Source organism: Passer montanus, unplaced genomic scaffold (assembly GCF_014805655.1).
Source record: "Passer montanus isolate IOZ18808 unplaced genomic scaffold, ASM1480565v1 scaffold145, whole genome shotgun sequence".
Taxonomy (NCBI): Eukaryota; Metazoa; Chordata; class Aves; order Passeriformes; family Passeridae; genus Passer; species Passer montanus.
The window spans coordinates 235,929-249,461 of record NW_024361496.1 but is presented as its reverse complement, the minus strand read 5'-3'; the positions used below and the strand labels follow the sequence as shown (position 1 = coordinate 249,461).

Genomic DNA, 13,533 nt, shown 5'->3' with positions numbered 1-13,533 from the left:
TAACAATCTATTCCTGCGTGAAAACCAGTTAGCACCTCTATAACCTGCTTTTATGCTGTTAGGTAGAAAAATGAGAACTATCTCTTATAAACAACTTTTCCTGTACGTACACACTGGGGGTTTGGGTGACCAATCAATACAGAATGCCAGCTTGTTGCTAACCAATAAAGTAATTTGCAAGAAAGGTACTGACCCATTGGAGTCACACATAAGGTGTGTAAAACTGGATAAAAACCAGTTATGTGAATAAAGAGGGAGCTTTTCCATCATGAAGAAAATGGATTCTGCTGATTTATTGTGGCACCAGTGCCTGGCACAGGGACAGTCCCTGCCCTGGGCCTGCTCCCCACTCTGTTTCTGATGCAGGCCAGGTGCCCTTGGCCTTTTTGCCCACCTGGGCACACATCAGCTCCTGCTCCACTGCTGTCCATCAGCACTCCCAGGTCCTTTCCCACAGGGCCACTTTCCAACACTGATGCTGTTTTTCCAGCCACACAGATGCTGTCTGAGTTCAAGATCAGCTTGTCACTTGTGCCATGAGGAACTGCCCCAGGGCCTGTGTGATTTTACTTCTTGTACAGAAATTCCTCCCGTTTTTTTCTACTATCAAACTTCTAAACAATACACTCAGATCCCTGTATGGGTTTTGGATCTACTTTTTGTTGGCATCACTGCTGGGGATGGTGCTTGTATGAGGGTAAAATATTGGTGCTCTGGTGTTAATGCTTGAGATGTGAACCTGTGTTGATTTTTAACTGTGGTGTTTGTGGTTTGGTTCTCTCTCATTTGTACAGTGCAATCCTGAAGTACTGACTACTGGGGATATAAATATTAATTTTTGGTGCAAAGTCTTGCAGCTGGGCTTTGAGATCACATTGTACCAGTGAGGGTGGTGGGCTCTGTCACCCTGCTGCGTGTCTGAGTCAGGCTGTGCCTCCAATGCTTTTGGTTTTCTTGTGTAGCCCCAGAGATAAGCTGAGTGTTCCTTTTGAGCTGTGAGCAATGCAAAACCCTCCTGGTACACATCAGAGTAAAACACTGATCTCTTTTCCAGACATGTTGTGGTGAAGACCTCTCCCAACCACAAGTACATCTTCACGCTGAGAACTCACCCCTCGGTTGTCCCTGGCAGCATCGCCTTCAGCTTGCCCCAGGTATGGGCTGATTGGCCTTTCCACTCTGCTACAGAATAAGCAAAATCTCTTTTTGGAATCAGGATTGAAGATAAGTTCTCTAATTGGAATAAATGTATGCCGCAAATTTGATTTCTGCCAGCAAAAGTTCAAGGATACTCATACTGCAACTGAAGTGACTGTACTTTGATATATTTTTAGTGCATAGTGGGATAAAGATACTGGAAAATGTGTAATTTAACCTTTTAAAAATCCACCAGAAAGAAACTATTGAAAAGGAAAAGTCTAAGCAATATCTGCCCTTCCTTGTGAATCTTTATTGTTCCCCATTTTCCCTTTACTTTAAAGGGTTTCTTTGCTGTGTTTTTCATTTTTAAGACTTGCTGGAAGTTTTATTGACCACATTCAGTCATTGTTAGTATTTCTAGATGAAAAGTGCAGTGAAATGAATAAAAAACCCCAAACCCCTTTGTCTCCTCTTTCTTAATTAAGTCATCATCAGATGTTAAATGATGGTTGGAATAAATAATGAATATAATTAACTTCTAAATTGAAAAATGAAGCTTGTAGCTTTTGACTGCTCACGCTGTCTCATCCCATGCACCTGCAGCAGTTGTTGTCTCTGATTCAGTGCTTTCATATCTCCCTGCCACTCACTGCTCCAGAGCCCAGTCTCAGTGCTGCAAACACAGGAGATTTTTTTTTTTTTTCTCAGCACATCTTGCCACAAGCCCCAAAATGACATTTTACCTTCTGATGTGCTGCTGGAACTGGGTCTGTCTGAATGAGTGGGTGGGGGATGTTATGTTCACCAGTGTCTGGCTGTGGTTTGTGATGCCCAGCAGTGCCTAGCTGGAGATGTTGGTGCTGCTCAGGTCAGTCTCGGGTCTAGGCTTGGTTTTTGTGTGTTGCAGTGGTTGTTGTGGAGCCAGGAGAGCCCATCTGCCACGGGGGAGGCCTGGTGCTCCCCTTGGAGAAGGGGCTGTGCAGGGAGTGCTGCAGCCTCTGGGAGGTGAATGCTGGGTGTGTAGGGTTGTGGAGCTGTTTGGGTTGGAAGGGGCCTTTAAAGCCTGGCTGAACAGGGACATTTCCCACTGGACCAATTTGTCTACAGCCCTTGTCCAATATGACCTTGAATGTTCCCTGGAACTCTCTGGGCAAGGTTTTACCATTTTCACCCTGTCTGAATTCACCTTCTTTTAGTTTAAAGCCACATCCCCTTTTTCTTTTGCCACAGTCCCTACTAAAAAGTCTGTCCTCTTGAAAGGATTTAAGCCCACTTTAAGTATTGAAAGACCACAGTGGGATCCCCCAGAGCCTCCTCCAGGCTGAACAACCCCCATTCCCTCAGCCAGTCTTTACAGCAGAGCTGTTTTCTCTGAGCATTGGGGCATTCCTGATATGGGTTTTAATTTCAAAATCCCCAGTATTTCCCAGAGCCTCAGATAATTGCAGTCAGTCTCACCCCAACTGTGTGTTTACTGCTCCTGTTCAGGGATGTCTGTGCTCTGAGGCCTCCAGAACATCTCTTTGTTGTACACTCACTGTTCACATGGAGTTCTTGACCACCCTTATTCTGTGGCAATCTTGACTCTTAACACTGAAAGCTGTGACAAATTTTGTATGCTGGGAGCCTAAACATGAATTGCTGCACAGTGATGACACCTTCAGCAGAAACCAGCCAAGTGAGCATGGGGGTTGAGCTGTATCTCTTGCCACAGAGAACATCATGGCAAATCTTGCCCCAGAGGGTGCTGGCACTGCCCAGGCTCCCCAGGGAAAGGGCACAGCCCTGAGGCTGCCAGAGCTCCAGGAGCCTTTGGACAGCACTGCCAGGGCTGCCCAGGGCGGGATTGTTGGGATGCCTGGGCAGGGCAGGAGCTGCACTGGATGGTCCTTTGTGGTCCCTTCCCACTCAGGATATTCTGTGGATATTGGGGAGGGTGTAAAGGGAGAAATGTTCACTTTGTAAGCAAAGTTATTGTGTTCCTTGTCCCAGACAAAAAGGCACACACAAATGACCATAAACTACAGCTTTTCAAATGTGATCTCCCCAGAGCTGTTTGTAACAACACCTACCTGGGATTGGTGCCTCTATTTGACACCTGAGGGGCTGTGAACACACTGCAGCCTGTCTGTAACACAGCAGCAGCCACTGGGAAAACCACATCTTGGCAGTCATCAAGGCAGAACTGTTGGAATTGTAAAGGTTATAGATTTTCTTGTGTCACATAATTCGTGAACCATTTCCCACTTCTGCGGTTCCATGCAGCACAAGCCTTTCTAAAGGAATTTCTAAGGGACCTAAAAGATTTGAACAGTTTCATTCTTACTGGTTCAGGTAATATTGTACCTTGGAGCACATTAGAACAAACTTCTAAAATGCTCATGGGGTGTGTAACAGCCATTCTGGTACCTCTGAGTGCTCAGAACTTGGGCTTTGAAAATGAGCAGAAGGGCAAAAAGCCCCATCCAGCACCACAACTTCTGCCTCCAGGATGGTGGGGAGACCAGCAACCTGAAGGAGGTTGGACAGAATGACCTTCTGAGGTCACAAGAATTATTTGGAGAGATTATTCAGTGTTTCCTGTTTGTAACTTGTTTCCTGTTAATTTTGGGGTATTTGGGATATTCCATTCTGCTCCTTTTTTCTGCTGCTGAAGGTTCTCCAGGGCATCCTGCTCCTCTGGGTGAGAGGGCAGGTGTTTGTTTTGAGGGACAGGTGTTTGTTTTGAGGGACAGGTGTTCTGCAGGGCAGGTGTTCTGACCTTTTTGTCTTGTTTTTCAGAGAAAATGGGCCGGCCTTTCCATCGGGCAGGAGATTGATGGTGAGTCAAAGCGACTGGGATGTGTTCATAAAGCTGAATTCATGTTTCCATCCTGAAGGGAAACTGAATTGGGAACTCGCAGATCTCCAGTCCTTCTCAGGTGATGTGAGGCCCTTGTAGTGGAGGAGCTGCTCTCCTCTCTGCAGCTTTTCTGCTTTTCATGTTTTCCAGACCTGGGCAGAGAGTTTTGGCAGTTTCTCCAGATACTGCTGGTATCTCAGCCTGGCTCTGTGTGGGATGTCAGTGTCCACATGCAGATATGAACATTGAACATCTCCTGGATAGCCTGTTCTGGGTCTCTGGAGAACACTCCCACTAACAGAGGACAGCTCTTATCCTTGGGGAATTTCTTGGCACCAGCATTGGAATGAATTGGGATGTTCTAGTTCCCAGAGCAGCAGTGTGCCCTGCAGTGCTGAGCTCTGGGAGCAGCACTGATCTTGGCACCAGTAACTGACCAGAATATTCTGCAGCAAGGAGAAGGGCTGAAGTGAATCTCTATTCCTATTTCAAATCTTCCCCAAGCCTTGCAAGCCTTGGTGAATGTTTGGAGGGGAGTAATTAGCTCTTCTGTCTTTGTGCTGTGTGTCACTGTTCCCTCTGCATGGATCACTGTCAGCTCCAGGTGCAGCAGTTGAACCTGTCTGTAGCTGCTGGAATGCTGACCAGACTCCTTGTTACAGGAGGGTCTCTGTGTTCTTTGCTACAGCAGGTCCAGGTAATGGCTCACATTTGTTCTTTGGACCATCAGGAGTCACCTCTGTGCTCCTGGAGAGGGCAGCTGCTCCTCTGCCTTGCTGGGATCCTGCTGTTTTCACTGAGGCACACTGTTCAGGAGGCCACTGCTTTGCCTCTGGAGTAGCTCCCAGTGGTTCCAGGGAATTTCCTCCTCTGTGACTGTGGGCAGAGCTGATGGCTGCATCCTGTCAGGATGAGGAGGGCTGAGCCTGAGCAGTGTGTGGCTGTGTGTCTTGGTTTGGAAAGACAGGTGTCTGCTGAGGAAGGCAGGAGCCTCTCTTGAAATGGAAAATGTAAAGCCCCTCCCTCTGAATGATAATTTTGAAATTAAGGGGCTCTCAGGCAAAGATAGGGGAGTAGGAATAACAGTTCTTTGTTAGGAACATTAAAATGCAGTAATACAAACCTGGAAAGGAGCTTGGTCTCTTCTCCCGGGAGAAAAGGGACAGGTTGAAAGGAAACAGTCTCAAGTTGTGCCAGAGGAGGTGTAGTTTGGATATTAGGGAGAATTTCTTCACAGAATGGGTTGTAAAGGCTTGGAACAGGCTGCCCAGGACAGTGGTGGATTCACCACCCCTGGAAATGTTTGAAGAACTGGTAGATGTGGCACTTGATGACATTATTTATTGGTGACCCTGGTGCTGGGTTGTGTGCCAGAGGAGGTGTAGTTTGGATATTAGGGAGAATTTCTTCACAGAATGGGTTGTAAAGGCTTGGAACAGGCTGCCCAGGACAGTGGTGGATTCACCACCCCTGGAAATGTTTGAAGAACTGGTAGATGTGGCACTTGATGACATTATTTATTGGTGACCCTGGTGCTGGTGCTCAGTTGAATAGTTGGACTTGGTGATCCTGGAGGCCTTTTCCAACCTTGATGATTCTATTAATCTGTGTTTGCACACAGATTATTATTAATCTGTGATTTTTTTTGCCTGCTGGTCTTGTTTTAACTGAAGGAGTATCTGTAACAGGGGAAGAGTCATAAATTAATTTCTCACCCTTGTTTGGCTAGTCATGTGCCAACTCACTAACAGATCAATGCTTTTCAGTACTCAGGTCTTTTGGGGAAAGAAGCACTGATATTCTGTGTGATCAGCTCTTAGAGCAGTTTGTGACTGTCCTTGTCCTGGGTTTTGCTGTAAACCTTCCAGCTACGTGGGAGCCTGTGTTAACAAAAATAATGCAGTGATTCTGTGCAGAGTGACTAAATGTCATCTGACTCCGTGCTGGGTGGAAGGGATTTGTAAAAGCATTCTGCAGGTAGGGAGAAGTGTTCACAAAGCCAGTGATTTCCCAGGGCCCCTGCTTTGTCCTGCTCCCCTGATAATGTGGAAGCTGTGTTTTAAATGTCAGTGTAAATGCAGCCCACAGCTCTGTGGAGCAGTGCTGAGCCCCTGATGATGCAGTAAAGGTTTTCCAGGTGAGTGGTTTTCCTGGTGGGAAGGCAGAGTGCCCTGATGGATGTGTCTGTCCTGCCTTCCACGCACTCCAGCTGCCCCAGCTGCTGTGTTCCCAGCAGAGATGCCCAGCTGGAGCCAGGGCAGGCTGTGCCTTCCCACCCCAGGGAGGTTCCTGGTGCATTCCCAGCCTCTCTCTGGGACATTCCAGGCTCTTGGAGCTGGTGCTGTACTCTGCTGGGTTTGCTGCATGCGGGGGGTTCCCCTCAGCTCTAGTCCTGGATGTAAGGGCTGCTGACACCTCAGGCCTGTGATGTGACCAAATCCAGGGACTGATATTCCAGAAACTTTTATTTGACAAAGCCATGAGGTTCAGCAAGGAAAAAGAAACTGTTCAGAGGTGACCTGTAAGGTGAGAGGAGCTCCTGGTGTTTGCTTGCAGGCCCAAAGGGATCACCCTGCTGCTCTACCCCTTTTGGGAGAACTCGGTGCAGTAGATCAGGAAACAGTGTAGTGTTTTCATCTTTACCCTGTTTCCTGGAAGATCTGTCTGTGGCAGCTCCTCCCAGGGTGGCCCATGCCAGGAAGGATGTTTGGGGGGTGTGCTGTGTGTTCTGCTCACACCTTCAGCAGGAGACAGGCTCTCCTTGTTCCCTTCATGTGAACAGTCCTGGAGCAGCCCATGCTGGGGGCTTGTGTTGCCATCACAGCTCAGCATCTGCAGCTTTGTTCTGGAGCCATCCTGCTACCAAGGGCTGGACAGGGAATCACAGATGGAGTGAAGCACCTTTCCCACATTCCCCTCCTCCTGCTTCATCCTTACTGCTCTTTGTTCTCCAGATTTAAAGCACACCTTTAATGTTCCTCAGTCTTCTGGAGAGCCATTGGGTGCTTTCTGCATTGCTGGGCCTGCCTGTTTGTGCTGCTCTTTTCTTTCCATCCTGTTTTCCTCTTTCCACCCTGAATGGCCTCGTGCTTCCCACGTGCTCTGCCTGTGGCATCAGGGTGGCAGTGGCTGTGCAGTGCCTTCCCTGCCCCTTGGCTTTCTGTTCGGGGGATTCTGCATCACTGAAGGAAATCTGGAAATGTCAGCATGTGCCCAAGGGCACCCCTGAGGTTGGGACTGTTTCCTCAGTGTCAGGGATGAAGGGCAGTTGATGATGTGCTTTGTATTGGGCTGACAGATTGCATTGCTGCATTTGAATGTGCAGTAATTCACTTTCTGCTTCCTCATCTGGACAAAAGCTCTGCAACCTGTTGCCACAGAAAACCAGTGATGGCCTCTTGTCACTGCAAGGCAACCCTTAGAGCTGCTTTTGGGCTTCCTGGAGATGTGTCCAAACCCCTGGGTGGAGATAGAACCATGTGGGAACATAGCATGTGTGGATTTGCTTTCATTGTCCTCATCCCCCAAAGTCTGTGTGGTGTTTGAGCTGTTTTAAAGGTTTATTAAGATTTTTTACAGCAATGCAGGCATTTGCAGTGAAAAATGGGACTTTTCAGTGAAAAATTTACTGTATTTTTGACCTTGTAGTTGAACATGGGTTAAGAGAAGTAAGGGTCTTTATCAGAAAGAATATATTCAGTTTTACCAAGTGAAATTCTCAAGGGTAGGATGTGTATTGCCAAACTTGTTTAATACACTGAGGGGACCTTAAATATGCTGTTTCTTGGTTTTTTTTTCAGTTTCCTTATACACTTTTGACAAGACCAAGCAGTGCATTGGCACCATGACCATCGAGATTGACTTCCTGCAGAAGAAGAACATCGACTCCAACCCCTACGACACAGACAAGATGGCTGCAGAGTTCATCCAGCAGTTCAACAGCCAGGCCTTCTCCGTGGGCCAGCAGGTGGGCTGTGCCCTGGGGCTTTGAGGCTACCCTGGGCTGAAACACCTCCTGCAGGCTTGTGAGGGACCATCTGAGGGTGCCAGAGCTCTGCAAAGGCTGGGTGAGGGGCAGGAGTTGTTCCTTGTGTGAAGTGATGCCTCAGGTTTTAGCTTTTCTATTTTTCAGGTTCTGTGCTGCTTTAGTGGATGGGTCTGGGCTTCATATCAGGGGATGGTGAGCTCTCTGCACCAAGTAGGGAGACAAAACAATTCCTGCTCCAGCTGGGGACCAAGGACAAATGATCCAGATCTCAGGCCCAAGAGCACAAACAATGTGGGTTGGAGAGAGAAAAACAAGGATGGGACTGCATGGGCTGGGGCTGTAATTTTACAATTAACTCCAATATGCAAATGGAGCAAAACCTATATAAGTGAGAGACCCCGTGACCAGTGGGGCATTTTGTGGCTATTTTGGGTTCACCTGGAGTGCAGCCCTGGCTGGGCTCTTGTGCTGCCCAAGGTGGATCTGTTGAGGCCTCCTAATAAATCCCTACTTTATTCTTTAGCTCTGTCCAGTCTCTGTTCTAGGTCAGCCTTCTCAAGGCATCAGAGGGATGTCTTTATGAGCAGTAAAACCATTGTGGCTTTCACTGAGAGCATGGGCAAAGGGGTTTAGAATCTGCCCTACCCTAAATCTATGAGGAAAATCCCAGGGCTTGGGAGAGTTTGAGTCTCTCTGTGTTGTGGCCTGGTTGGATGTGAGCATGGCAACTCCTGGAATCTTTTGGGAAGTCAACTTTTGTTTCCTTCTGTATAAGATCAAGACAAAGACCAGGTTTAATTAATTCTCAGTGGCACCTCCCAAGTGCAGTGTATTTTACTGTTCTGGAAGTGCCCAAGGCCACATTGGACATTGAGGTTTGGAGCAGCCTGGAGTGGTGGAAAATGTCCTTCCTATGGCATGGGTGGCACTGGATGAGCTTTAGGCTCCTTTCCAGCCCAGACTATTCTGGGATTCCATAATTTATTGCTGCTCTAGGGACTTAAGCAGCGAAACAGGGATGAAGTATTTCCCTTGGGGACCTTGGAAAGCTGATGTCCCTGTGATTGAGCCTGCAGGGGTCTGCAGCAGATGGGCTTCAGCCCCTGCAAGCCCTGTGTGACAGCCTCTGCTTTGCCCTGTTCCCTAAACAGGTCAAGCTTGGTCTCTCACAGCATTTACACCTTGCAGGGTCTGGATCTTAAGCCAGTTGGAAATACAAATTCAAGGAAAGGGAGGCAAGGCTGCACTCCCAGCCTGGTTTTCTGTGGGATGGACCCTACTTGTCAATACATTCTTTCTGGCTCTCATTAGCACTGTTCCTGAAGTGTCCTTGTCAAGCTGAAATGCAAAAGATCTGAAAGTTTTGAGCTGAATTGTTCCCCATGACTAGCACCAATTATTGAAGTGAGAGGAAAATGTCATCAGATGATACAGAGCATTGAGCTGGGGAGAAGGGAGGGGGGGAATAGGTGATTTTCTTGGAAGGATAATTTTTCTTTGAGTTTCTCCAGCTGACTTCATGTTCTGCAGCTTTAGGTCTGTTGCCCTTACATTGGGGCAGGGAAAGGACATGGTCAGCACTCCAGAGCTTTACAGGGAGGAACCTCCAGGGGAGCTGCTGGGTGGTTAACTTAGTGTTCAGCCCTCTCTCCCTTCAAATCTCAGTAGTCTCAGAATCCTTTTTAGCTTTTTTAATGAGATTTGTTTTCCCTTTCCACAGCTGGTGTTCAGCTTTAATGACAAGCTCTTTGGGCTGTTGGTGAAGGACATGGAAGCCATGGACCCCAGCATTCTCAAAGGGGAGTCTGGAACAGGCAAAAAGCAGAAGGTGAGCTCCCAGGAACTCCAGTGCATTCCTTGGGGACTGCAGAGCTGCAAGTCCTACAGGTCGTGCTCCCAAGGGCAGTTCAGGTGACCTGGTTTGGAGAGGTCACACATCTGCCTCATCTGCTGTGTCAGAGGAGACAAAGAGCCTTGTTTGCAGTGCAGTGCAGCCTCCACTGAACTACAGAGCTGGGGAGGATACAGGAGTAGCCTTTTGCTCTTTAAGTACTAATTCATGGAAACAGCCTCCCTTGAGTTTTTTTTTGTCTTCCAGATATGTCCAGTTTTAATTTTTCCATCTGTAGAAATGACAGGATTTTATTTTCTCCTTTGCATGCTAGATCTTGCTGAAATAAAATAGTTGGGTTTAAACTAAACCAGTGACTTTTAGAAGCCAGGTTGTTGTACCTGGTTGTTGTACCTGGTGAGCTTCTCCATTCAATGGTGTTTGTTTTAGTGGAGGAGTTGTTGTTTTTCATTCTTCCCAGGGACTTTTGAAATGGAGCTTTTGCTGCTTTTTTCCTGCCTTCTGAGATGTTCTTGGAGATACCAAAGGATCAATCTGAAGCTGAGTCTAATGGTAATTAATGTAGTTATTTCTTTCCCTTCCCTTTGCAGATCGAGGTTGGTTTGGTTCTTGGAAACAGCCAAGTTGCCTTTGAGAAAGCTGAGAACTCCTCTCTCAATCTGATTGGTGAGTTCCTGCACCCACAGGGAAATAATGCTTGAGATCTGCTGCTTTTCAGGCCCAGGAGACTTCATTGCCTCCAGGTTGTTGTTTGTCTTCACTCCTAGGCTGAGATTAGCAAGGCCAAATGGACCAGGAGATCCAGAGACAGCAGCTGTTTGAAATATTTTAACTCTTCAAACATCAGAGAATGATGTTTTCAGGGATAGTAACAAGCCAACAGCTCTCCCATTACCTTTAATTACAGGAGAAGGGATTAGGAAATTGAGAGCTTTTTAAAATGTGTGGTCAAAAATGTCAAAGTCCTGCTCTTTGGAAGGCCATGGGAGCTGCAGAGCAGCACTGGGGGTTGTGTGCAGCTGCTTCCAGGAGTTTATTCATATAACTGGGAACTGATTTAAACAGACAGTTTCTAAAGCCTCAACAAAACAAATCCCTGTGTACAATATGACACTTGGCCATCAAAGAAATTGGGGAATAATTGGTGTGTCCTCCACACAATCCTTTAGAAAGAAACTGCTCTAGGGGCTGGGCTGGGTCTGGAGTGTTCCATAGAGGCCCCATTGGAGTGGTGGGACCTGGGTCCCAGAGAGGGCACTGAGGCCCTTCCCTGCAGTGGCTCTGTGTGCTCTGGGACTGTGGGGGTTTCCTGGGGACCAGGGACACCTGCTCTTCCTTTGGCTGTCCCTTTGCTTAACAGTGCTATGAGGTGGGTGACTCTTTCCAAGCTTCAGCTGCAGATCCCTCCTTGGCTGTGATTCAAGGCCGAACACACACTTTTATTTTAATTTTTTCTTGTTTTTCTTCCCTGTTTTGTTCCTTCCTCCCAGAATCCATGAGCTAGGGACACTCCTCCTTTTGCTGCTGCTGTTGCACAGATCAGGAGTGGCAGGTGCAGGCTGCTGAGGGGGCTCAGGGAGCCATGAGGTTTATTTTTGCTGCAAAGCACAGCTCTGCTTGGCTGGAAGTGCTCAGTGCTGTGAGTACTTGTTACAGGAATAAACCCTCTGAGGGGAGCAGCCACTGAGGAAAGGAGAATTGAGTTCAACCAGCACTGCAGGAGCTTGTGGCAGGGGCTGAGGTTTGATGCTGCCCTCAAGGGCCACATTTGGGGCTGGGGTTTGTGACCTGCAGCTGCTTCCTGTGCAGTGGGAGGGTGTGAGGCTGTTGTGTAACCACACCTTGCACCTCACCAGAGTTTGGGTCTGAGCACTCAGCCTGTGCTGAAACCCTAACTTACTGTATTTGTGGGGACCCAGAAAAATCCTGGGCAAAGGGATTTTTCAGAAAACGTGGATGTGACACTAACACAGCTCTGTGGCTGATGGCTGTAATGAAGCATCCTAACGAGGGTACAGCTGTCAATAGCACCAAAAGGAACTTGCAGGGGCAGGGCAGTGAGTTCCCACCTGTGACTGTGGGATCACATTGTTCAGGTTTCACTCTGCTGCCAGGACAGCTGGGGGCAGTGTGAAATAACCCTGTTCACTGAGGGTTATTTCAGCAGGGCATTGTACCTGGTTGATATTCAGAGCCGTATAATGAGCTGGCATCTCCCTCTTGGCACGTGTGGTCCTGTGGGAGAGCTGCTGCATTGGGAATAGGGACCTTCCCCAGGATTCTGTTTCATTGTCTTCAGACAAGACAAAAGAGCTTCTTGTGCCTCAATTTACTTCTGTCAAATTGGTACTTCATTTAATCTCCTCATTGATCTGAGGCAGAGCTGCTTAATGTGCTTTGTTGGTCTCTGGGGAATTGTAAAGTTCTGAATAATTAAATTGTGAGAGAGGAGATGAAAGTGAAGTGAGTGTCACTGAGCTCTGCCTTCAGTAAAGGGCCTGCATTATTTCAATAGAGAAGAATTGTAATAATTTTTTAAAAAGCCAATTCTGTTTGTTCTGTTTAGCATAAAATTGTGTTATGAAACCATTGGCAGAGGTTTTAATCCAATCTGCAAGAATTTTACTGTGCTGAGGTGCAGCCAGAAGGGGGAAGTGTAGGCCAAGCTCTGTGGGAGCAGGAGCAGCCCTGGCTGAGGGGTCTGACCTAAAAGCTGGAGTGCAGCACTGGGCTAATAAACACAGGGGAATTGGGGATTGGTGCTCCCTGCAGGGCTGTAGGTGCTCTGTGTCCCAAGTGCTGCTGGGCTGTCCCTGGCCTCTTACCCAGAGGCACGTTCCTGTTTGTTTGTTTTGCTGCCCTTGGAATTGGAATATTGATTCCAGATGTGTTTAGACCAGGATTAAAGAGTCTGGTTGAGCTCACACAGAGCTGCTGTTTGCTGTACTTCCTGGACTCTTGCTGCTCATTCATTATCTGGCTGAACTTGAAATACCTCTTAGAAGAGCTTGTGGAACAGAGCAGCAAAATGCACACTGGCTGTTTGCTAGGATTGGATATTGGGAAGGAATTGTTCCCTGTGAGGGTGGGCAGGCCCTGGCACAGGGTGCCCAGAGCAGCTGGGGCTGCCCCTGGATCCCTGGCAGTGCCCAAGGCCAGGCTGGATGGGCTGGGAGCCACCTGGGACAGTGGAAGGTGTCCCTGCCATGTCAGGGGTGGCACTGGATGGGTTTTGAAGTCCCTTCTGACCCAAAGCCACCTGTGACTCTGTGATTCTGTGATGTTCTAGGTTGGGAATGGCCCCCATTGGGAAAACCATTAAGTGCCAATCCTTAAAGCACTGTGCAAGTCTGAGGAAACATCCCATTTCTGCAGTAGTTAAGGATAATTGGCAGTGTCTTTGCTTTTTCTCTGGGTTGTCAGATATCTGTGTGTTTCCCTGGTAGCTGAGGGTGCTGAAAGCCATGTGGAAGGTTGATCTGATTGATAAAAGTGTCAGTGCTTGAATAAACCGAGGGTGAGACATGGCTTTGCCAGCATCCTTCCAGGAGCATTTGTGCCTGTTTTCTGCTTCCTGAACACTCTGAGTGCTCCCAAGCTCCTCTGCAGAGGGAGTGGGGAGCTCTGTGAAGCTGTGGTGCCAGTGGCTCAGCAGCAGCAGGGAGGGAAGGTGGTTAAAGGGCTGCAGACCTGTGCCCAGGGGTCTGGAGT

At 47.9% G+C, this 13,533-nt stretch overlaps 1 protein-coding gene across 3 annotated transcripts in view; it reads left to right on the top strand.

Annotated features, from left to right (window-relative positions):
* NSF (N-ethylmaleimide sensitive factor, vesicle fusing ATPase) overlaps nt 1–13,533 on the top strand; it is a 73,853-nt gene that overhangs the window by 19,062 nt on the left and 41,258 nt on the right. For all 3 annotated transcript variants that reach the window (XR_005626660.1, XM_039700869.1, XM_039700870.1), the window contains exons 3-7: nt 1,055–1,154; nt 3,922–3,961; nt 7,783–7,949; nt 9,691–9,798; nt 10,413–10,488. Coding sequence is in view for 2 of the 3 variants with exons in the window: in XM_039700869.1 (XP_039556803.1) it covers nt 1,055–1,154; nt 3,922–3,961; nt 7,783–7,949; nt 9,691–9,798; nt 10,413–10,488 (491 nt within the window). In the remaining variant the exon portion in view is untranslated. The remainder of the gene's footprint in view (nt 1–1,054; nt 1,155–3,921; nt 3,962–7,782; nt 7,950–9,690; nt 9,799–10,412; nt 10,489–13,533) is intronic.